General features: G+C 39.8%; 1 protein-coding gene across 6 annotated transcripts in view; it reads right to left on the reverse strand.

The window, feature by feature from the left end:
* Positions 1 to 285: 285 nt before the first annotated feature.
* The window catches only part of PPP4R1 (protein phosphatase 4 regulatory subunit 1), a 64,437-nt gene continuing 38,951 nt past the window's right edge, over positions 286 to 25,771 (reverse strand). For all 6 annotated transcript variants that reach the window (XM_088055587.1, XM_088055589.1, XM_088055579.1 and 3 more), the window contains 13 exons: positions 25,274 to 25,339; positions 22,991 to 23,149; positions 21,660 to 21,790; positions 19,998 to 20,518; positions 12,573 to 12,748; positions 8,524 to 8,619; positions 7,065 to 7,250; positions 5,439 to 5,600; positions 4,751 to 4,851; positions 4,262 to 4,382; positions 4,026 to 4,160; positions 2,882 to 3,023; positions 286 to 1,336 (listed from right to left, as the gene is read on the reverse strand). In XM_088055587.1, coding sequence (XP_087911713.1) covers positions 1,173 to 1,336; positions 2,882 to 3,023; positions 4,026 to 4,160; positions 4,262 to 4,382; positions 4,751 to 4,851; positions 5,439 to 5,600; positions 7,065 to 7,250; positions 8,524 to 8,619; positions 12,573 to 12,748; positions 19,998 to 20,518; positions 21,660 to 21,790; positions 22,991 to 23,149; positions 25,274 to 25,339 — 2,160 coding nt within the window. In that variant the 3' untranslated portion in view covers positions 286 to 1,172. The remainder of the gene's footprint in view (positions 1,337 to 2,881; positions 3,024 to 4,025; positions 4,161 to 4,261; positions 4,383 to 4,750; positions 4,852 to 5,438; positions 5,601 to 7,064; positions 7,251 to 8,523; positions 8,620 to 12,572; positions 12,749 to 19,997; positions 20,519 to 21,659; positions 21,791 to 22,990; positions 23,150 to 25,273; positions 25,340 to 25,771) is intronic.

Here is a 25,771-nt window from a genome sequence, read left to right on the forward strand (position 1 = left end):
ACTGAGGTGGATGTTCACACTTCCAGCCAAGATGTCATTTCACACTGGAGGCAACACATTCCCAAGCAAAAGGGACACTTGCAAGAATCCAGCAAAACCTCAACAACATGGTCAAAGTACATCTGTCTTGTAGCATATTCCATCTCAAAATGCAGATTTCTTCATGATCATTACATTAAGCAAACCCCTTGCCCCTGAAATAGCCACCAAAGTATAGAAAACTGAAAGAAAAAGTCCACTTAAAATTCAAACTTGTTTTTTTAATGTCTTAAAAAGGTCACAAGATTTCTTTCAATCTTATTAATAAATTTTATTTGGACAAGTAGAGAACAACTTGTATCACAACAGCTTTAAACAACATGATTAAAGACTGCAGCACTCCAAGGAGGCTCACAGATATGTACAGTATATGAAGAAAAAAGTTGCACCTTCAGAGCTGATCATGATCAAGTTAAAAATACCTGACTTAAAGTACATGTGCTAATAAATTTCCTTTAGGTCATGACCAGCATGAAAATAATTAGGACACAGGTACTCAGCAAAGTTTTCTGCTAATGGGTACAGCAATATGCTGCATTTAAGGATTAAAATCAGATTCTAGTTTAGTGTTAGCACTGAGCCCTTAAGAGAAATCCAAATTTCTATTTTTCCCATTTACAAGCATCAAAGCTATTCCCACTTAAGGGTGTGCCCAGCAGCACACAAATCAAGTTCTTGACTGATAAAAACTTTAGCGCTAATACTGGAGGTCTCAGTCCCTGTACAACTCGCCTCTCTGGCCATCCCGCCTATCAGCCGCTACGGAAAATTCTTGCTAAGTTAACTCCTCAGGAGAAACAATGCAGGTCTCTGGAAATCATCACATCCTTTTTACAATGAAAATGATCTGCCAATTCAAGTTTCATTTGTTCAGGAAGACAGAAGATTTAAGGCTTCGGTGGCAAAAATAATCCTCTGAGCAGTGTTTTTCTAAAGTCAAGCTGACACAGGTATGTTTACTTTGCCTTGACTTAAAATCCCTGGTTATCAGGTTTAGATAACATCCACCTGTTAAATCTGGCAAGAAATCCCTCCTTCCAAAGAGGTTGCTCTAAATCAACCATTTTAGAAGCATTTGAGGATATTTGTTTAATTTTTTTCTTTTTTTTTTTAATTATAGCAACATTCAGAACTTAGTAAGTTGATGAAGCAGTGCTCATGGCATCATCTGCAATTTTGGTACTGGCAGGGTGGATGCTGGCAAAATACTTGACGTCACTGTCACCATCCATTTGAAGAGCCATAATTGTTTGTTCCACAGCTTCTTGGTGAGAGTTGGCAGAATTCAGGAAATAGTCTGCAAGAAAAAATGCACAAAAAACTTATGGGAGGAAAGGACAGCAGATACCTCAGTGCCAACCTCAGCATACCTCATGAGATACAAAATTTCAGAGGACAGTGCACACTTACAGTCCAGCTGGAATATCTGGGCAGGCACACAAGACACTTACAAATATATCTGTGAATTTGCCTTAAAAAAAAGTAATTTCATGTTTCAGAGCACAGTTGCTCTGATGATGCTGTTCAAGCATGGGATTTCAGTATAAAAGGCTGACAAACTCCATGGCCAAAGAGGAAGAAAAAGCCTGTTTTGACAGAGGAAAGATACCATGCCAGTCCATTTCCCCACCAGCCTTGACAAGCAATTATCAAATGATACGAGCTAAGATAACATGAAATAAGAGTGGAAGAAGTTCCAACATTCAAACAGTTTCGATGAACTACAGAACACAAGGCACATAAAAGCAGTGTAACTACAAATAGTTCACAGGAAGATTAGTTGAGATCTGAGGTTTAAAAACTCCTGAACTGATTTTTTAAATCTGCCTTTCCCAAACTATCCACCCTCCCCTAATCATACACAGAACACTTTTGAGGCAGGGACTACCTGTGCCATAAGTAGTGGCAATGCAGAATGGAGGTGTACCATCCACATGGGGGACACAAAAATACCAATGCCACATGAGAGCAGGAAGAACAGTGACATCCTTGGCACAGTTAACAGAGGATAATCATCACTGCCCATCAGCTGATCCATCTCAACTGTCTCCATATGCTTCCACAGAGTGAGCATGCACAAGGCAGCTCCCAACAGCCCAGTGCTCAGCAGTCCTCAAGCCAGTGTACGGTGTTGAGAGTGCAAGTGACCAGAAATGGATGAATGGATTCCAAGTGTGGACGCTCTGCTGTTTCACAAAATAGCCTAATACTTCTAATGCTGTTTTCCCTAACAGTGCTTTGGACTCTGAGCACTGCTGACTCTTCTGGCACCTGTCATGCACCAGGAATGCTTTCCTAAGCACAGTCCACAATTTGAGAATTGCATGTCTGATTTCCCTAAAGAGAATCCAGAGAAGATTTCTTCCCACTGCTACCATAAAATATAAAGCCTAAACAGCAGCCATCTCTTCTCCCCCAGTGAGAAAACAAATGGTGGTATGTATTTGTATATTTTTTTCTTATTCTTACACAGAACATCAACTTTTTTTTTTTTTTAAACTAAATAAAGGGCACCGCCGTTCAACAATTTCCAAGTTGCTAGTTGCTCACTTGCACTTTCTGATGACAGCTCTACAAAGCAGCTCACTCATGGAAAATGACACCAAAAGAACAGGCTGGCATACGAGCAAGAACTCATTTCCTCAGCATTACACAACAGCAGGTCAGATACCATAACAGGGTCATGGCTTTATGTCAGCCAAGGTAGTATCTCACACCAAGGAGACTGCAAAAGCAACAGCAGCCCACATCTGATGTTGCTTCTTCTTTCCCAGCTGAATTTAGGAAAACTGAGGGACAAAAAATATCCCATGCAGTCAGCCCAACTCCTTCTGCCACTAACCTTTCTCTAAAAGGGTTTGCTTCAATGTTTTTGCGAGCAGGACTCGAACATTTGGAACCTTGTCAGATGCCAAGTGTAGTAAATGTGGCAAGAGATGCACAGCAAACTGGTCCATGGGCAGGCAGTCATCTTCACTGATAGTCTGGCAGGAACACAGAGGCAATTTCATTAAATTTCAGCACAGGGGGGATGAAATCTCAACACATAATCAGAGGTAACAGATCTTATTACCTTTGTAGCACCTATACAGTAGGTAGTGTCCACAAAGTCTTAACTCAGAATACAGTAGTTTCTAGCACAAACCCAGACATGATGAAGTAAACTAGATTTGAGGAAATTCAGGCTCAGTTAGAAGTCCACTTTTGTATGAAATCTGGAACTCCTTTTTTTTTTTTTTTCCTTTAAATCACTGTACCACTTGAAAACAGGAGAGAAAAGCAGACGACCTCTACAACCCTAAAATTAGTCTTTGTTTAAGCTAGATACTACATTAAAACAAAAATTAGTCATCTCAATAAACATCTCTTATACCAAAACATGTTTCTCTGAATAAGCTCAAAGCTCACATTTCTCCAAACACTTCAAAGAATTGTCCACCTGGACAGCAGCCATGGTGGCTCCCAGCCTGCTACAGCCTCCAAATTTGACCATTTCCTTGGGATCCCAGCTAGTTTCAACTCCTGTTTGTTTTGCTGAGAATGCATTGATTTTGACCAAGCTGCACAACCTGGTTGAGGTATATGCAGCACCTACTGATTGATTTCTAAAGATTTATGATCTCACTTCATGCTGAGCAACAAAGCAGCTTCCCAACTCAGAGATTATTTCGCTACACTTGTGCTCTATATTCAGTATCAGATTTGATGATCTAGTGCCAATATGCTGAGCTAAAGATGCAGTCAAGCTCATCTGTGGAGAAACAGAGAAAAAAACCAGCCATCCAACTATTCCCTTACAAAAAGAGTTCTCAAATATTCACCAATATAATGTCAATAGACAGCTGGAGAGTTACAGTCCCCTAAATTCTGATCAGCACCACCCCCAAACAAAAACAAACAACAGACAAATAAACAAAGAAACCAACCTCCCCGGACCCCCAGAATACATATTTTTGGATATGTATTTTTGAATGTATATATTTCACCTGGCAAATAAAAACAAAAGTCTGCCGACCAGACCATTTGTGGCATCTACAGAACTTTTCAACAAGTTCATTCATGAGGTCTACCACGAAGGTTGGTGTTGAAGCCATGTACAGCTTTTTTACCATTTCACTAACCTTGAAGAAATGAGAAGAAAAAAAAAAAGTAAATACAAAAATTACTCCTGACCACCAACACCCAGAAGTCTGATATCCTAAATTCATTTAGATTGCTTTACCAGCTTGTAGGAAATCCAGCGGACAGAGGACACTTTGTCTGCACAAAGGCTGAAAGCAATAGGCCGCAGGTAGTCATAGATGTCCCTGGCACTGTACAGGTCTAGAAGCAAAATCAGCTGCCTACAAGGTGGAAGAACCAAAGAAAGAACATCACACTAAGAAAAAGGCATTAACTGAGTATCATCATTTATATGAAAACACTTATCAAATATGCAATGTGGCCATAATGAAGTTAATCAGAAGCAAAATCTTCTATTTCTCAGTGCCATCAGCTTGACTGTGGGTCGCTTGCCACTTATTAAATATTAAACTGCCACTTATTCACAATAATGACAACACAACTACTGGGAATTTTTAAGCAAGGGGGAACATGTGGAGAAGGACCATCTATTAATCAAAAATGAAATCAGGAATATCACTGCAAAACTTCTATTAAATGATTTTCACATTTTTAAATATCCACAATAATCATTCAGAAGACCACGTACTCAGCCAGCTCAGCACGGAAACGCCAGTTCCTGCTGTTATCAGTCACCAGGAATTCCTGAAGCTGATAAAGATACTCTCGTCTTTTGTCAACATGAAGAAGCTGTAACAGTAAATACAAACTTACATAAAGAACTACAGGCTACAGTCAGCAGATAGAACGATAGAACAAGAGCTTTAAATACAACTAATGAAACACCCTTTTTATTTAAAAAAACCTTACATCTTTAGCAACAGTGTTGCTTTCCTGGGCTTAACTGTAATGCTTAAGGCTGTAAAATCACATGGGGCACTACTGAAAGGAAAATGTGACAAGTGTCTCCTTTTTACTCTAAGGAAGGAGGCGTAGACAGCGAAGATAGTTTTAGGATTTGTGTCTCTCAGCTCCAGAAATGAGGCAGTTACAGAGAAACTTCAGAAATTTGACAAGTAAGTTGTGTAGGCAGATTAGAGCCCTCAAAAAAACCCCTAAACATTCATATACTGAATAAACATGAACAAAGCTCTTCGGAGAAAAAAAAAAGTAGCAGCAACACAGATCTCCTGCAACATATATTCCAGTATCAACAGATATCTGCAGAGATTCCCACAGTTACATGGGTGTTATTCTAAAAGTGAATAAAAAGGTGAATACAAAGAAATGAAAGAAAATCTGTCACTGCACTTGACAAGGGCTGAACACAGACATACCTTCAGGAAGTCATGCAAGTGCTTAAGCACACCTATCCTCACTTCATCTAGGTCCTTCAAAAAGCCATTGAAGACAGGAACTAAATCTCCAGCTGTAAGCTGGTCTCCAAGGATGACAGCAAGTTCATGTATAGAAAATGCCAGTGTCCGCCGAACCTTCCACTGCAACGTAAATAAATCAGTGTTACTGATCCAAAGTGCTCCAGTCGAACCTGAGGGTTGGTATCCATGCTGGAGTCCCAGCAATTTCCACTGCTTACAAATATCTCTGTGTCTCATGTAACAACTGAAAATCACACTGGATATTTCAAGGGAAAAGAAAAATTAAAGAGAAGACAAATGACAAGGTATCATTTCTTCCACCTGAATATCAAGGAACAATTCAAATATAAGTCATCAAAATATTTCAATTTTCCAGGTACAAAATAGTGCTCCTGACATCAGTGCTCTTGCACACATTACTTTTTGCTTTAAATTCTTTAGCATAAATTAGTTTCATGCTACTACTCTCTCGTTCTGTTTTTAAAATTAAATGAGTAAGATATATATCCCATAATATTCCAGCTGGGATATTTTAGCTTCCATAATTAGTAAAGTTTCTTTCACACTTAGTGCCCAGCAGCCCAAGGACCAGTGAAGCTTTCAGACACTCTAAATTAAGGGCATATTGTTTAATTCGAGTAATTATTTCAAGTAAGTATTTTGAAAATAAAATAGTATATATTCTTTAGCCAGCACTTTCAAGTCAGCATGGGCACTGTTCTTTTGCCCTGGTTTGGTGATCCAATCTCAATTCAGATTAGACTGGAGATAAATTCTGGACACTGCTGAACACAGGGTAATTTGTTTTTACTTATGTTTTAAATTTATTAGCAGGCTGTTTTTAATGGCTGTAAAGGAGCCTGGAAAATATGAGCAATAGCCATGTATAAAATTAGTCACTATGTATCACTGAGAACTGCTGCTCTGACAGAGCAAGTAGCAAGTTCAAGAGAGGTGAAGCAGTCTGAGAGTATTTAAAAAAATATAAAGAGCATCTCCAAAAAAGGAAACAAAGGAGGTCTGGGAAACAACTGCATACAGACAGCAAAATGCAGAAAGCCACCTCCTTACCACCTGACAACAAGGAAAACTCTGCTATTTCCAGGGTTTGTTTTTAAAGCAGCAGTGCTGCTGCGTGGCGATAGCGATGTTACTCCTGTATGACTAACTGGATGTGGCACCAAGGCCTGGTGTGAGGCTGACTCACTGAGCTCCAGACATGCCTGCAGGGACACGTCTGCTCTGCTCACACAGCCCTGATTCTCAAACCTAGGAGACACCCAGACGCTGCCCTAAGATCTCACGCATGCAGAGGAAATGGGAAACCTCTCCTCATTTTCCTACTGGAGACCCATCTCCCACTCTAACCAGTTCATTTCTTTACTACCTGACCACCACACACCCCCTGCTTCCTCTGAAACAACCACTGCACCTTGATTCCTTATAGGATAACACCAGTGATGGAAAGCTCTGTGTAAAAAGCACAGCAGCCCAACACCCAGTAAACAGGAGAAACCACTACAAAGGTTCCAATTAGTCTTTGTCACACCCCAGAATTTCAGACTGTTCAGTGCTTCAGCTCACCTGCATGTCAGATGCCAGAGTCTCGTAGGTGTCTTTCAGACAGTGCCAGTTCTGCCTGCCCAGGGTCAGCGCCACGCCAGGCAGGCTGTAGGCGCAGTGCTTGGCAATCTCGGTGTCGACTGTTTGCGCGCGGGACGGATCAGTCATGGACAAGTACTGATCCAGCAAGGCTTGAGGTACAACATCCTGCAGCAAGAGAAAGGCAGAGCATCCACATTTTTTTCACTCACTCCTCATAAGGCTCACTATAATTCTGGGGCACTCTTTTTTCCCCACAACGATAGAATATTATTTAATTACAGTGTCTTAGTAAGAGCACAACAGTTTTGTATCGGCTAAGTTCCACCAAAAGGTTCCAAAGAAACAATAACATGACTGGTGGTTATTTGAAAATACACAAACCAACATAAGCAACGAACAAGTGGACCAGTCTAAGCGAGCCCAGGAAATGGAAAGACTGCATTCTACCTTTCTGCACACATTCAGGCTCATGAGTTGTACAAATTGGCCATTTTATGTCATCCATAAGGACAGGTAGAACAGCAAATTATGTTCAAAATAACCTTTCATAATTCTCTCAAAATCTTGAGAAGGTGGAGAGAAGAACAGTAAATTAAAATGCCTTGGGGAGGTAGGGAGGAGGAAGGAACAGAGTACAGTGTGTTCAATACTACTTCCAAACTCCCTGAACAGTCAACAGGGAGGAAGAGGCTTCTCCAGAGACAAAGAGGTCTCCAGTGAATACCAATCCTTCTGTCCACCGAGGAATTAAAGCATCTGAACCAAAATTCTGTGAAAACCTCTTTGTGCTGACTTCACTATTGCCTTTGCTTCAGCTGTGTCAGGGACTGACTGTACTAAGGGGTGCAGAAGAGCATTTTCCTAACACAGCTGCTGAATACATCCACTGACAAGAACAAGCGAGGGACTGAGGTTCCCCACTCAAGGAATCACACTGATGCACAGTGGCAACGTAATATCGGACTATGGAAAAACAAACATTTGATTCTTTTTGGAAAAAAATACCAGAGGCAGTTCCAGCTTTCAAAACTGTCCTGCAAAAAGCTATCAAGAGGTGGGGGTGGTTCCTCTCAAAACATGCAATAAAGAAAACATCCTGTTTCCTCAATAACCTAATTCCCATTACAGCATGGTTTCCATAGAAAACTAAACCAAATGAAACAGAGCCTGAAGATCTATGACAACAGTTATCTCATGTCAAAAAAATACTGTCATCTTTCATGCATAAATGTAACAGAAGTAACAGCTAAGTTAAGCCATTAACTCTGGAAACAATGACTGTCTTAAAACTACTTAATTAAGAGGTATTTAATAGAAACTATATCATGTCAGAAATGACTGAATGAAAAAGGGGATAAAGGAAATCCTCATATACATTAAAAAAAAAAAAATCACTTATCTGCTACATATAAGGAAACCAGAAGTCACTGTCATTTACCTGTACTTTGGATTTTCTTTCTTCTTCAGGGCTGAAACTACTGTTGGTACTCAAATCTGAATCATTATGAATATAGTGAAGTGTAGAATCCATACTCTGTGAAAAATAGAAAATAAAAGGTCACGCAAAACACACTCTAAGATTAAACACAAAAGAAATACCAACATCAAGAAGTGCTGTCCTCACCTCAGAGTCTATTTCCTAGATTAAAGGAATACACATCTTAATATAATTTTGCTGCAGCCCAAATTCAAAAGGTTTGCAAGATAAATCTGCTTTCAATTTCAAACAGAAATTGAAAACAAATTTCCTCTTACTCTGCTCCATTTTGGTTCTTATGGAATGAAAATCACAGGAAAGGAGTACCTTTGAGGCTGCATTAAGGAAAATATAACTAACATATGGGTCCTATTGCTTTTCCTCTGAATGGAAAATGTGAAAACACCTTTAGCTGATTTTGCTGGATTTGTGCTAGATAAAGGTCAAAAAAAGCCACCCTCACACTGAAGAGTAGAACCTGATGAGACTCATGCTGTTGCACCCTTCCTCAAGGTGATTACTCTATAATCTTCTCTGGATAACCTTCACCTTATAAAACGGAGTCCTACTTGGCCACAGCTGCTGACAAGAGTCATCACCTCCCTCAGCAGTCCTACTAAAATCATTTTAGCACATCTGGGCCTTGAGGATAAGGGCTGAGGCTGTTTGAGAACAGTGGCAGAGGTGTGATGGACTGCAATAAACTGTGCTGCTGGGGGGATGCAGCACCGACACTTTTGTTACAAGCACAGCTCCCCAGATACACTGGGCATCACATAACAAACCATGAATTTCCAGCAGCGTGCTAAGAATATCTGAAAAGCAGATCAGGCTGCTGTGTGGTGGGACAGGACAAAGGCATTTTTGCTAGATTTGAGCCAAGGTATCTATCTATTCACAGATGCTGCAGGGTGAGCTCCTAGGGGCAACACAAGGAACAAAAGCATGCCTACTTCCACCAGCTGTTCAGATCGTTTTGACAACGAGAATTTTCCAGCAAACTACAAACTTCTTCAAAAAAAGAGCCTCCAGGACACAATTTGTCTTCCTTGGTTTGACTTCAGTTACTTTTTCCTTCTCCACGAGGTGCTTTCATCTAAGCACTGGGCTGCAGCTTTAGCTGCTAAGATATAATTACAGGTGATAAAGAACAGGCATTGCTGTGAGGCAATTGCATATCTCTGGCACAGCAGACCATGTCACCTGTCAGGCTTAGGAAGCAGCAGCAAGAAGGTGTTAAAGAGCCAAGGAAAGAACATATTTGCAAGCAACTACGTAACTAAATGTACCCAGCAGCACACAGCTCCAACTATAAAACCTCCAGAGGCTCTGAAAGTATCTCTACAGGATTTTTGGTTTGACGGTCAATTCCTCCTTCACTCTTTTTCAGCCTTTTGTTTGTTTGGGGTTTTTTCCCCCTGAAAAAGAGATTATTTTCAGCATTGCCAGTCATCAGCTTTGATGTCTTGCAAATCGAGGTATCATGAGGCAGGTAGTACACCCTAGCCACAGTGCTTTCCATGAGTTGCCAGTTTGCATGGGACCAGAGATTAGTCATCCATACTGTTACAATAAAAATGAAAGGACTCCATCTCACATTTCCTACTACCTCAGTTCCAAAAGCTTAAGCTCAAAAAATGATGCCTTATGGATTGAACCAAGTCAAACTGAATATAACGGAGGGTGTCACAGATGGGAATGTTTTTACCCAGCCACTTTTGAAGTCAAATATGCATTCCAGAGAGGAAGAGCTTCAGTAAAGAACAACAGCCATCAGTCAGTATTTAGGTTATATAGTCTCTCTACCCCTGAAAATGAAGTTCCATCTGTACTTCTCTTCCATGCACACACCAAACTGAGCACTGCAGAAATCCAGGACATGAAAATTCAGCAGGGTTTAGCCTGAAAGCCTCTTCTGTACCAAATGCAAAATCTTACAGATCTCTAAGGTTAAGCTTCCCTTGGCTATATAATAAGAGCTCCAGGGTTGTGCTCTGAAGATCTCTGCTCTGTGTCAAGGGTTGCACACCAGGATAGGTTGTGCTGGTGTTTCCTGACAAGGAAGCTGGCCCAAACAAAGAAGAGGCCAGTGTCAGGGGTCCATCTCCTCCTGGCATCCATCCTATTCTTAGAGAGAGGTACTTGTGCCAGACAGGAGTGGGAAGGTTTTAGCCCAGTTTCCTTTCTCCCTCCACCTCCAAATAAAAACAGACCAATACCCACCCCCTTATCAAACCTTGTAGAGAACATACAACCTAAAGAAAATAAAAACAGTGCCTCTTGAGAAAAAATAAACAGCTACCCTCAACAAACAAGCTTCATCATGTCCCAAAAATCTTACTGGTCCACTCTATTACTCATTTATTTTCATCTGAATAGAGAATCTATCTTTAACATGCATCATTAACTTCTCCATGAGAAAATACAGCTGCCAAAGGACAAGCAAACTGTGGTTTTGCTTAGTGGTATATGTGCAGAAATGTGCAGGTTGCATTCCAATATGAAATGCTGGAGAGCTTGATTTCTCTCCAGTTTCCAGTACCCTACTGACACACTGCTATGCTGAGATTTAAAAAACCCAAGAAAAGACAAGAAGAAGAAAAAAATAATAATGAAAAATGTCCACTAAACTGAAAAACTTGAACAACCACCTGTGAAAATCAGAGGTCTCTTCACTGCTAGGGGCAACAGTCTACTTGCTCAACAGATCAGAAACTGATTCCAAAAATTCTAGGTCACCTCAATAAAATCCACTCACTTGTAAAATGAAGATCTGATTTAGTGCCAGTAACAAACAAGGAACTGACAGATTAAGAGCATCCTTTTAGAGCATAAAACTGAAACATGCAAAATCAACATATACCAGCTATGTGACTGGTTCTTAAATTTTCCGTCAGCACTATACTTTATATACAAAAACATGAAATGCAGAACAGGTCCCTCTGAACAAACACCACCCCCCAAAATTCTTAAGAATGGAGGATAAATGTACACCGTCATTTTAGGTTAGCATTAGAAAGAAGAGATCCTATAATCAAAAAAGCATATTGAGCCTGACATAAAGTAACTAGGGACGGGGTGGTGTTTTAGAAACAAACCACATTTGTAGAGTTAAATTATGATTGTTTTTGATCTAGATGGTAGTCCAACATCTTAGAGAAAAAGTTAATTAAATGTCATCAAGAAACACTGCTCTAATTAAAGAAGGATGAAAATGTTTGCACTGAACTAACTCCTAGACATTTCAAAGATGTCTGTCAAAATTTCATCTGGAAAACACAATTTCAGTAGTATGATTCAACAAATCACTCTGTTTTTATGGAGCCTATTTTGGAACCACTGCTTTCTGCAACAACAGCATTTAATACCACCTGAGTTTGTGGCTCTATATGCAGTGAATGTAGTGGGTTTGGCCTGACACAGCAATGAACAGAAAAGAATATCAAATGCCAGAACTACAGTGAAGCAGGGAACGGGGAGAGGGGCTGAAAGTGCAAAACCTTCAAGATGATACTGACTGCTAGAATAACTTTCTCTTTCAGCAGTCCACACAACATCACAACTGCAGGTCCTGAACTTCTCTGACACAGACCAGTAAACCACAATAAATCAATTCAACAGGGAGCAAAGGGAACAAAGTATCTCATTCTCCAGGTTCATGGGAGAGGGACTGAAGACTCCCTCATCAGCAGGGGCTCACAGAGCAATTTGACATGAATGAAATGTGGTAGCATTAAAACATCTTCAAACAGTCACACCAGAGATTTTAACAGAAACAGTTTCAAGAATTTACAGGGACAAGCACAGAACTAGCAAAAACAAAGGCACCCCGCACAATTTTTATTTTAGTAGCTATCACTTCAATAGCATCCAACAAAAGAGAGTGCCACACCAGCCAAAAGTAGAAAGCATTTGGCTGCAATCCTCACATGAATGCAAATTACAGCTCTTTTACTAGAGCCCTGAAAATCCTAATGGGAAAAAAATGAAGTACAAAACTCTCTTCTTACCTCAACAGTGTCACCAATTAAAGGCACAATATCACCCAGTATAGGTTTAAAACTTTGTTGGTCGTTGATGGTTAGTTCAGTCTGCGAATCTGCTCCCTTGCCAACACTGGCCATTGTCTCTTCCTGAGGATCCAAACTGGATGCTCTGAGTGCAGCAGACAACACCTCCACTTGTGCTGCAGTACATGAAAGAGAAATACGTGAGAGACTAAACTGCAATAAAACTTTTAGCAAGTCCACAGATCAACTTTTACACAGTGACTAACTGAAAGATGGCAGAGGAACTACAGGAGAGGAACCAACTTAAGATCACTAGCTCTTGGTAAATCCCAAACTAAGGATCAATTAAGTGCTAAATTAATACCCCACTCTTTTCCTATGGTACTCAACCAAACCACAGTCCAGTGCAATTTGTCCCTAAAGCTAAAATAAACAAATGAACCCCATAACCCAAGAGGAATAAGGAGACTGCTGTTATGGCAGGATCGGTTCTTTTTAACAATTTTAGTAAATATTAATGGTGCAAGTAGTTTTTTTGGGGGCATAACAGCCCACTAATATTAACTTACAGACTGGGCCATTTGTGGGAGGTGGGACTAAAAGAAAGAGGGACAAAGTAATTCAAATAAAGACTGAGAAAAGGTTTAGTAATACATGAAGGATTTCAGTTCTAGAAGGCTGATTCTCCCTCTATATATGTTCATTAAATTCTTGCATTTTAATAGCAACTCTAAAGCAAGGTCTATATAGAAAGATGCCAGATGCAATACTTCAGCCTCCTTGGATCCTCCAAACAAATAAGAAGGTTGTACTGTCTGATCTCTTATTCATCTAAAGAAGGCATTAGCACTTCATACCCTGCTATCCACTCTTTTGGAAAAGATCCAGCAGTTCTGAGGCTGCTCTGCTTTCCATCCCTCTGTTTACTGCCAATTAGAAAAAGCTTTGTTGAGCAACGCTCCTTGGATATAGCCTGACCTGAGATCAGGTATCAGAGGCAATCTCAGCTGCAAGTGACACAGAATTCAGTGCAGATTAATGTACCCTGCTACTCTCCTCCTCCACTTCTTTCCAAGAAGGCAAGGAGGAATCATCTCCTCACTTATTAAATTAACCCAGCCATCCGGAAGATCTGTTCCTCATAGATTTTGTCTTTTCCAAGGTTTTTTAAATGTTCACTGTGAAATTACACAACAAACCATATGCTTGATTTTAATCCCATATTGCCATACTAAACTACAGAATTCTGAATTTCTCCCTCTAGCTTTTTGAATATGGTTGTTAACAAGAACTAAACAAAGAAAGTTGGACTCATTTGTAGATAGAAGAAACAGATATGAAATACAACTGTTGCAAGAAACAAAAAATTGTTAATTCAGCAAAATATTAGATTAGAAGCCTTAGCAAAATCTAGCAAAAAACTGGAAAACACACTGTGGGTTCACTGGTTTCTTAGTAGAGTCTGATGAGCAGGAAGAAAGACCATTCTTTACAATATGCAATGCTAACTCTAACTGTGTCCAATTTCTGATAAAATAACCCGAAGATATTCTTGCTGTATAACTGTATTCCTCAACAAGAAACAGGAAAAACACACTGTTAAAAACATAAAAGTACAACCAAGATTATACTAATACTTGTACTATAAAACATGTGAAAAATAGAATTTAAATATATAAAAATAAGGAATTTTACAATTTTTAAGATTAATAAGAGACTGCTACAGCCTTACTCTTCAAGCATTATTTCACAATAAACTTATGTACTTTAAGACCCGTAAGAATAAAAAATATCAAGGTTAATAAATTTCCCCAAAACTTAAATGTTAAATAAATCACCCCCAAAACCAGGCAAAATAGGTGGCTATACTAGGGCAAGAAACGCCTGGCTTATTTCCAAACCATTTTCATTTAGAGAAATGAAACAAGGAAATGAAAAATTATTATATTCTGCTGCACATTAAGGAGATGTTTTTCTTGAAGACCTTTCATGAAGGTCAACTTCATGAAAAATGTACATTCCTCTCACCTTCACTTAAAAGTCAAGAAAGCTTACACTGAGTAGGTAAACACATACTGCTTGTTTATGCATTTTCTGGAAAATCCACACAGAGCTCTGAAGATTACTTCTAGTAACAGAAGTATCTACAGCAGTAATTGGGAATTTTCCAAGTCATATTCGCCACCCAAGCCCCATTGTCAGCCTGCACACTTCTGGACCACCCTTGCTTAGGGGCTTTACAGGATGGAGACAACACCTATCCTGATTTCCTCTGCTTGCCCTAGAAGAAATATGACAAAAATGTGCATTTCCTCAGCTTCTTGTCAATTCTATAACCTCAAGATGTGGGGATGAAGGGCAGGTGAAGCCAAACTCCCAAGGATTTCACTGACTGGCAAGTGCCTTCTTTCTTCTTTCAGTGCTTATTCGTGACTGAACTTCATGTTGCCATTCACTGAAAGGTGAATGACCTGCAGTCCATAAACATCTTAAGGTCCTAGCTAAAAGAAGAGCTAAGCCTAAGCATTGCTGCTGCTCGTCATCTCTCGTGAAGAGATTTCCTACTGGCATGAGACAGGCAATTGTTTCCAGAAAATAATTTCAAATTCAAATAAAGGATAAGGCTCCCCCCTTTCATGAATGACAAAGAAATGCTTCAAGAAGGGAATATGCTGGCTAACCAGTTTTCACAACTACCACCAGTAAAAATCGGAGTGTAAAGGTCAGTTCTGCACATAGCACAGAACTGCGCATTGCCCAGATAAAGTCAATGTTCACCGGATCTCAGACCATTAATTAACTCTTTCTTCAACTTCTGCTTGAGGTGAGATGTATTTTTAAACAAGAAAGTATTTAGTCTTGGCTACTGTACCTGCATCCTAAAATAACTGGTGCAATCAGTAAATTCTAGACCATATTTTATCTGGTCTTAATGAATTTCCTGATTGTTCAGGAGTTTCTGGCCTTTCAATAAACCTTATTATTGTTTTCTGCTTCTCCTGATGTTTTGCTAGAAGACATTGATGGTTTGTTTTGATTTTTCTTTCTTTCTTTTTCCTAAAGGATCTGCCTTCCTTGCCCTCACTTCTTACTCAGAGGCAAAAGCTATGGGCTGCAATAATGGGTACAGAGATGAAATAACTGAAACATAAGATTTTTCTTCTCCACTTACTCCTCACCTGTTCCATTAACAACATATTTTAGACTTTCATTGCAGGCAATGTCAGTAGCCTAACTTATAAACATAGTTCTTAAAAGGGAATGGGATCAATTGACCCCACATCTGAGCTGGTGTGTCCCTATTAGGTCTCCTTTTAGCAAAGCAACTTATAACCGGCTTAAGCCACAGTTAGCCTCCCTCAGTAGCCTGAAAGTCAGGCTTCCTCTATTCCCCCAAATGATATTAAGGAAAGCTGACATTACATGATTTAGCCCTTTCTATGCAGAATGTAAGATAAAGCCAGTTGAAGAAAGTGTCTGTGGAAAGAAAAATAAATAAATAAAAAACATCTTAGGAAAGAAAAGCAAACTCTGAAGGAAGTAAAGACAGCAGCAGCCTCAGGGAACTGGAAAACGTGACCTGAAAAAAGACCCTGTGATAATTTCTAAAAAGCTGGCATATTTCACAGGAACGTGCAGGTTCCCATCTCCCAGTTTGACACCTTCCAGATGTCTGGCCAGTGGATTGGAAAGGTCCTTTTAACAGGGATTACAATACCAGTGCTTAACTCTGTACAGCCTGTGTAGCTCTGCTAGCCAGCAGTTCGCTTGTGAGACAACAGGCTGTCTTTATCTTGGCTGCTGACTGCTCAATCACCTATTACTCAGATTTATCACTAGCAATAAGCTAGTTCTAGAAGGAAAGCCCCAAGGTAGAGAGTGAGATTCATGTGAAGCAGTTCATCCTTTTTTGAGATAAGATTGGGGAAAAAATATTCTATGATGGTTACTGATTACCATTAAAAAAATTGTCTTTGGTTTTTGCTGGAGATCTCACCAGTCTCCATGCCTTAAAGCAAAGATCTAAGGCTTGAAACAGAAACTCTACTGAGGTGCACTGCAGAAAACCCCAAACAAACCAGTATCACCCACCTCCCCCCCCCCAAAAAAAACCCAACACAAAAACACCAAACCAAAACCACATAACCATGACCAGTGTGTGTGTAAACAGTAATCCCGTAACTGCTTGGCATCCAAGACATCTGGAAGATGAGGATATGCACAGAACATGCCATACTCCAGACTGCACAACCTGGTGATGCCTTTCCTTTGACTCTTCCCATTGGCATGGCACACTCAGGTACGCCTCAGATAAAAACTGAGTTATTCTTTTTCTCAATACTTCTGCTATAATGATGCAAGCAGGTGAGGGGAGAAGCAACTTACACAACAGAGAAGGGTAAAGTGAGACGTGAAGTAGAGGAATGCCAACCCCAGATAGAAAGAGATGAAAATAAAAAAAGGAAAAAGGAGTGGAATACATGTGGAGGGGAGGGGATAGGGGTAAAAACGTATAGTAGCTGCTAGGGATGAACGTACAGTGCAAAGCAGAGGGTGGGGTAGGAGGAAGGAACAGCAATTAAAAAAAAAAAAAACCAAGAAAACCCCAACAAAATCATATTTCTCTGGCTCAGAAAAAAAACACTGCCTGCTGAACTTCAGCACCAAATCTCCACATCTGCCTCAGTTGTCAGGGACTGGCTCTGAAACAGCTAGCAAAATAGAAATCATCAACCTCTTCTGATTGAACAGGGAAGAACAGCACCTTATTACCATCACTACATATTCTGCAGAGTGAAATAATAAAAATTCAGTGTGATCTTAAGAAACTTCAAAAGCCCTGTGCCATTATGGTTCCATGCAACAGTAATTAATTTTCTTCTTTTCGTAAATTTATAAAACACTTAAAAGAAAAAAACAAAACCAAAAACCTATGTCAAAAGAAGGCTGCTGAACTTGCACAGTCAAACATGGAGAGTCAAGGCACAGCCAGAGACAAGGTCTTCTGAACAACTTAATCTTCCTGACACATGCAAAACCTCATACACCGCAGTCTCACTCCCAAACCACACTCCATCACTTGCTTGCCTTCAGGATGCCTGGCCAATTTGCTATAGAAGCCAGAAGATGTGTACCCATGGAAGCTCTCCAGTATGGCAAGCCTCCACTTACCCACCACAGAGAACACAGCATCTTCCACTCCCATCCCTTGGCTGGGAATGCAGCAATAAAGACAGGAGCACAGCATGGAAGCAGGAGTCCAGGACTTAGGTGACAGCAAGCCAATGAAGAAAATAAGTGCAAGAAAAAGATCACAGGGATTTAAAAAGAAATAAAGAGAGGAAAAAAAACCCTCCTAGCTTGCTCAGTCATTGCTGTCAAAGCAAAGCCTACTCACAGTACAAGACTCAAAAACATAATGGCCAGCTTTGCAGAGAGGGAAGTGTAGGCAGGGAAAGACCCAAGGGGCCATTTGGGACCAGGGCTGTTTGGCATACATTTGTAAGCCATGTATACCAGAGACAAAATTATCTGCAAAATTAGGTAGTTTCATAAAATTTCTATGAAAACAAATTAAGGTAAGCTTTTGACTGAATATTTATACCATCAGTTTGCAACAATGATTTTAGATTATATTGCCATGAGCAAAGAGACAGTCAGGGCTCTGATCTTCTGGATTATCCCCACAGCAAGCCTACCTTTTGTCACAACTTAGGAAGTCTAAGATTCAACACACAGGCATTAAGTCAGCTATTCAGAGACTAAAGTCTGGATTTCTACCACTTCTATGTGTGCCACAGTGTTTGAGACAAGCATGCAAAATTAATATTACTTGCACTTTGTGCAAAATTAAAATTGCAATGTTACTAAATCGAAACAGGCATGTTGTTAAATTCCAGCTTCTGAAGTATTTAGACTGAATAATGAGAGCACAGGCAAGAGGAAGAAGAGTAGAAGACTTAAGAGGAGTGTTTTATGGGGCTTCACTACACAGCCTTGACCAAGTCAGACTTGGAGAACCTATGGTATTGACAACCTAGTAACAGTTTTCTTCTACTGAAATGCGCAAATGTTGGTCAACAACTCCACAGAAATACTCCTGACACCCAGTCAAGAGAACTACAAACAAACAAACAAACAAACAGAATTCCAAAAACCTGCTCTGAAACAAGACATGAACACACATGATAAACAAATTCATAACACAGGATGATTCTGGATGTACAACTACATGCTTACATAAACTGTCTACTTACATAAACCACTGAAATTTATGTGTTAAGATATGTTCTCTAATTATAGACAGAACAGTTTTACAAAGTAAACCTAAACAGCAGGGCAAGCTTCTGCAGTTGGCTTCAGAGATGGGTTATATGAACACTGAAGTCATTAGCAAGGGTGAAATTTTTTCTTACCTCTTTCCTTAGTACCCAAAGCACTCCTAAAGCAAAGTTTTATCTGCTGACTTCACAAGTGATTAAACAAAAGTACAAAATGGATTTAAGAAAAGTTATTAGCTTATCAACCTAGTAACAATAAAAATTAGTTGAAAGCAGTGTCAGTTTATTCTAAAATGTTTTTCCCCAACTTGCCCCTTCTTTTCCTCCTACATTTCCTGGTATAGAGGCATGCTTTCCCCCTAGAGATTCTTTAACTCCAAAATAACATGGCTTCTTCCTCAGTGGTACCTCCAGACTTTTTGACTGTGATACTCGAGCCCCATGTGCCTTAGAATTTATTTAGCATATGAACACCAAGAAAAACCTATTTCCAGAGCCAAGTGCTTTTAGCTCAGGAGGTGTCTCTGAAGTGCTGCTTCACCACCTTGTCAAACTTATGAAACTCTTCTCCATTCTTCAACAGCTTTTAAAATGGAGAATGTGCGCTCACATCAAGAACTCATCTTGGATCAATTATCAGCCTGATCCGACAAACTTGTCTCATTAAAGCTGTCAACATGTGACTGCAATAACAAAGCCCTTGCAGGAAAAAAATGGAGACTATTTAATCCAAAATCAAATGGATAATGTGTAAAAAGAAAACTATTATTCACACTGATAATTAAAAAAAAAACAACCCTCTTAATCTGCCTTATTTTGCATGTATGCTAATTAGAAATAAACTTGCTTATCAACAGCATATGCCTTTGAACCATCTATTTGATTATAATGTCAAAACAAGCACTCACAACTTTATTCTGCTAACATGCATTCAGTTCATAAAAGGAATTATACTCCTTTTAAATAGCTTTGCACAAATGCAAATTCCCTTTTAGCTCACTATCAATTTTCCTCAATCTCTTTGAGGACCAGGAGAAAACAGAACTTCTGACTTTTAAAGCAACTAAGAGGTTAAAGCCCAAACTGCTGAAGCAACATATGCATATCTTCAAACACTAAAAATGCTTCAGTATCTTTACCATACCTTTAACATCTGGATCATCTATATGGGGTTCCAAATTTTCTATCATTTCTTCTAATTCTTTCCTTGTTGCCATAGGAATGCTTGGAGACACTGGCATAGTGAGTTCCTGAATTTCTCTATCGAGTTTTATATCAGAAGTCTGCTGAAGCTCAAAGTCAATATCTATTTCAGGAAGTGGAGTCCTCCAGAAATGGAAAGAGTTGTATAATTCCTGCTCTGAAAGAGAGGTTTCCTGTGAATTCAGCTCAGCCTCCTGCAGATCTGTTGTACAGCAATGAGAACTTTGCTCATTCTCATCTGCCATTTCCCCACAAGATTCTGAAGGCAAAGTGCAATGGAAGGATGATTCAGTCTGGAAATCACTTTCCCTCTTAGAGTTATTTGACACTGTATTTTGATCTTCTATGACATTTTCAAGTTTTCTTGCAAAATCATCACTATCATCACTATGTGAAGACAGATCCTCTGTCCTGTTGTGCTCTTCATCTGTTGTGACATCTTCTGCAGTCCTGACTTGTTCACTGTTGAGTGTCAAAGAAAATGGACATTAAAAAAAATAAAATAGACTTATTATACTCTTGAAAATTCACATACATGCGATCAACTTCTTATTTGTTAAAGTAAATTTACTTACAGCATAACAAAACAGAAACTATAGAATCACAGAGGGGTCAAGGTTGGAAGGGACCTGGGCCAACCTCCTTGTACAAGTAGGGACAACCAGAACCAGCTGCCCAGGACCTGTTCAGACAGGTTTTGAGTATTTCAGAGGATGGATACTCCACAGCCTTCACTGACAACATTTGCCAGTGCTTAGTCATCCTCACAGTTAAAAAAAAAAAAAAAAAAAAAAAAAAAGTGGGTTTTGATGTTCAGGAGCACCTCCTGTGTTTGGGGTTGTGACTCTGGTCTTGTCACTGGGCATTACAGAAAAGGAGGCCAGCTTCATCCTCTTTTCACTCTCCCCTCAGGTATTTATAAACATTGGTAAGACCCCTCCCAGCCTGCCCTCTCTTCCCCAGGCTGAAGTCCCAGCTCTCTCAGTCTGTCATTCTGTGGCCCTTCAGTGCACTGTCTCCGGCATGTCCAGGTCTCCCTCTGGATGGCAGCATTACCCTGAGGGTGAAGCAGCCACTCCTCCCAGCTTTATGTCATCAGCAGACCTGCTAAAGTGACACCCTGCTCCACCATTCAGATCACTGAAGAGGATATTAAACAGCACTGGAGCCAATACTGATCCTTCTCACACACAATCAGTTAGCAACCTTTAACTACGCACTGCTGACCAGCGCCCGTGGGCCCAGCCAGGCAGGCAGGCAGTCCTCAGCCCACCTCACTATCTCCTCATCTGACCCAAACTTCAGCAGCTTCTCCACAAGGGTCTTACAAGAGACCATGTCAAAAGCCTTCCTGAAATCCAGGTACACAGTATACACTGCTCTCCCTTGTCTATCAAGTCAGTCATCCCACCACAGAATATATATCCTAATTCTGGTACCACAGAATATGTATGCTAATTCTGGTCTGTGAAAATCAGAAGATCCAGATCTTTCCATGTACCAAATACTCAGTTTATCCAAGAAAGTTAATTTTTCTAACATGTAGTTCATGCAAAAGAAGAACAAGGAGGCAAAAAATAATTTGTAGATTTAGAAAATTTACCTGTTTTCCTGTGCAGAACCACAATCTTCTGGGTTTTTACCATCTTCTTCTTTAAAGTACTGGCCACTGCTGGATGGATTTGCAAAAGTTGATATGAAAGGCCCCAGAGACTGAAAAGCTGCTTGACGAACCTAGTGGAAAAGGTCCAAGGTAAAAAAACAAAATTATATATGTAATTCTTGCTGTCCTATAAAACCTAAAATGCCTGCTATTAGGAATTGAAAGGGTCATCAGCCTACTAAGGAAACCAAAAGCAGAGGCTCTTATCTGGAAAGAATCAGCCAGATGTATACAGATTGCCAAGTTTAAAAAAAAATGTTAAAGAAAATGAAAAAGCAGGGTGAAACCAATTAAATCACAGGTAACTAAACTGACAGGATTATTCCCCACAACCAAAGCAGGAAGAATCTGCTTAGATAATAGAAGCAGGTAAATTTGAGAGCTCAGCTCAGAATTTTAACAACTCGAAAGGAAAAAAAAAATGTAAAGTAAACAGACATTTCACTTTCAGAAATTTGACTGATAAGCATTATATTTCTTTCCCTTTTCTATGTGGCTACGCTGTGAATTTTCTCCTTCTTTCTCCTACTATTCATTCTCCTCAACAATTCTCTTAGTTTTTGTTATTTGATTAATTCTGCTGGGCTACAACTTGGATTTTCCAAGATCCACGAACTCATGCTTCTGTGCAGATGATCCTTGGCTCTTGGAAGTAGTCTGCTCAGTAACAAATTTAAGGTTTAAGAGTAAATCTTCAAGACAGCAAATAAAAAAAAACCCTCCAAACAAACAAAAAACCAAGCCAACCCCCCCAAACAACAACAAAAAAATCCCACCCAAGCCCCACAAATAAAAAACAAAACCAAAAACCCATCACCTAAGAAACAATTAAAAAATTAATTAGTAAAAAACTCCCCACCACCAACATCCGAAACACCCACAAAACCCAAAACCAATCAACCTCCCAATCAACAAACCAACCAAAAACGCCAGCACCCCCTCCCCCTAAAAATGACATGGTCTTAGGGAACTGAAAGAAGTACAGGTATATCAGTTTTCCAGTTTTGCTAATGAATCTCAGCAATGTTAAGTCACAGGCAATTCTGTAGCTAAAAAAAGCTACTCCACTGACAGAGTTTTTCTTACATGCTGCAGTGAAAATGTGAGGGACTCTCTACACCCATCAATGAACTAACCAGTCTAAGAACAATTTTGCTTCAGGTGCATGAAACAGGTTAGACTATCCACACCCAAAATACTCCTACATGGAGTATTGCAGTAAAATCCTTCAAATAGGACAGCTATTCAAAAAAACAAAAAGCAAATCTTACCCATCGTGAAGGATCGCTAATCAAATTAATAAAAAGGGTTGACAATTTTGTCCTCCGGACTTCCTGTGATGTTGCACAAGAAACTGCCATGAAGCACTCAGCACAGGCTTTCCTAACTCCCCACACATTATCAGAGCAGAGCTGGAAAAACCTCGGCAGCTGTTGGGAATATAGCCAGTGAGTTTGCAAGTCTGAATAGGCAGTGGTTGTTTCAAAACAAGTTCTCACATTCATTTTCTTCAACTGGTTGTCCACCTTTATACTCAGGTGCACAGTTTAACATTTGCAAGACAAAACACACATTCAGTAGCGCCATGCTTCTAATCTGCTACCTTCATATTACTTATGGATACAGATAAGGAAAATTTACCTGTCGGAAGAATAGCAAGAAAATACTAACTCTTCAACCTGATTTATAGCCAAAAAAATGCCCCCAAAAAGCCCAACTTCAAAAATACCTCCAAGACCAACAAACCCATTATAAGACAAGACCTCATGTCTACGCCATTCTTTTAAAGCAAGGACAAGAAAAATAATACTGATGCATTATTAGGAAGCAATTCTTTACTACAAGGGTGGTGAGGCACTACAACACATTGCCCAGGTAGACTGTGGATGACCCAAGCCTGTAACTGCTCAAGACCAGGTGGATAAGGCCTTGAATAACCTGATCTAGTGGAAAGCATCCCTGCCCATGACAGGGGAGGTTAGAATTAGATGATCTTTAAGGTCCCTTCCAAACCTGAACATTTTTTGATTCTATGGTTAACATTTTACCTATCAGAGACCACTTCATATTTTTTTTAAGATTCTTACTGAAATGCAAAGGAACAGCATCTTCAGAAAGAAAAACCTCCCTTTTGTACCTACACTTCTCCTTGTTAGATTTATCAGCCTCTACCACCCTCTATCCTACAATGCAGGACATGAACTGCAAAGAGGAACAGGGGAATGAGAGAAAGACTGCATTTGCTCAAGAGAAAACATATTTGAACAGAGCAGTGATTTTACTAATAAAATTGAAGGTGCTCAGGTGTTTGGGCTTTTTGGAAAGAATAATGGTAAGGGTGGACAGTCAAGGTGAGGCACAGACATGCAGGGCTGCCTTGGCTTGCAACAGGCGCAGTGACAAAATATGAGTAATCCAATGGCTGTTGCTACAGCCTTGTTCACAGTTACTGATGTTCAACTGCTCCTGCTCTCTGCAGCCAAGTTTTCTGGACTTTGCCTCTAATTAAAAAAAAGCTTTTAGGTTCGAAAATGAAATCTTATCATTCAGCTTTTTACACCCCTCCTTTTTCCTAACAATAATCACAGAAGACCAGAAAATGGCATTTTCTTTTATAGAAAGAGAACCCCAGCTGTCCTGCCACACATTATTGCTTTCAAATGAAATAATCATCACTTTTTTATTTCATAGTAGTCTAACTGCACCCTCTACAAAGTTTTAATCCAAATTCATTATGCTAATCACTAAAAAGGCAGTTGTGTGAGAAAAATCAATTTACATCCCAAATCAGGAAGCATATGGGATGTAAGTCCACACAACTAAACTCCACTACCAAATGACTTCAATCACTCAATAGCTAGAGAAAAATGCAACAAATGCTTTAAGAGCATAATGGCCTGAGAGACACAATAGGCCTACCTGTCCCAACACCACAACTGCAAAAAGCTGCAGAGCCTCTGGCTGAAGTCATGCCTGCATTTATACTCCACTCATGTAATTCTCTCACTACTTCAGAGCATTGATTCATCAGACTCTGCTGGCCCTCAACAAGCTCACTGTCCCCATTCCCAAGAGGAGAAAGCTTGAAGAGAGATCCCAGAGACTGCCGAGCTGATTTCTGCTCCCTAGCCTTATCACGTCTCCCAATTATCAACATCCACTAGGCTCCCCAGACCCACCATGGGAATGTGGGCACAGTTCCTACTGATCCTACTGATCCCACTGAAGGATCCTCTTCTCACTACTCCATCCAGCTCCCTGCTTTTCCATTTTGAAATTTGTCTCTCCTCCTTCTATTTCATTTGTTATTTCTGAGATTCACTTATTTCCTTTACCTTTCTTTCTCTTTCCCTCCTTTTCCAGATGTTTGAGGCAGGAAAACTGACTTGGAGAGATTAAATCAATACATAGGCCTCACCACTTCCAGCACTTTATCCCCCCAGCCATGCTCCCCCTGTATCTGCAAGCTCTCACGAACTGCCCTTCTTCTGTAGCTTGTCTGGCTCCACTCCTGAATTGTATTAAGAAGAAAAACCCTTTAAGAAATGGCTTACCAGCATTTCTTCGGTGGCTTGCTGTCCAACCACACTGCAGATATCTCCAAAATTGGCTGCACATACCTTGCAGACAGAATGCAAGAAATAAAGACTAAGACCACAGTTTTAATACAGCAAAATCCAAGGGGGAAAAAATGACTTTTAAAATCAGAAAATTGTGTTTTGGTGTAAACTCATTATGAGCTACTTTCCCATTCCATCACTTTCCACGGTTTTTAAAAAATAAATAATTTTCTTTTTCTTCAAAACTAGTCTTTTTCTTCAAATTTAATCATAGAAAAATGCCAGAACTTAAATGAAAAGAAAAAAGGATAAAATGTATTTAAAGTGCTGTCAAATTAAAGAATACATGCAGCTATCAAGGGAAATAAGCTATTCAATGGCAGGATGAGATCAAGGTGCAGCCTCTACACCTAAACATCATGATGGAATACTGGTTTACCTCAATGAATATGAGCATCTTTAATTCCACCTATGCACAGAGGTATGAGCTCA

Source organism: Pseudopodoces humilis, chromosome 1, assembly GCF_049639895.1.
Source record: "Pseudopodoces humilis isolate 2021_Gansu_Grassland_sample_001 chromosome 1, ASM4963989v1, whole genome shotgun sequence".
NCBI classification, from domain to species: Eukaryota; Metazoa; Chordata; class Aves; order Passeriformes; family Paridae; genus Pseudopodoces; species Pseudopodoces humilis.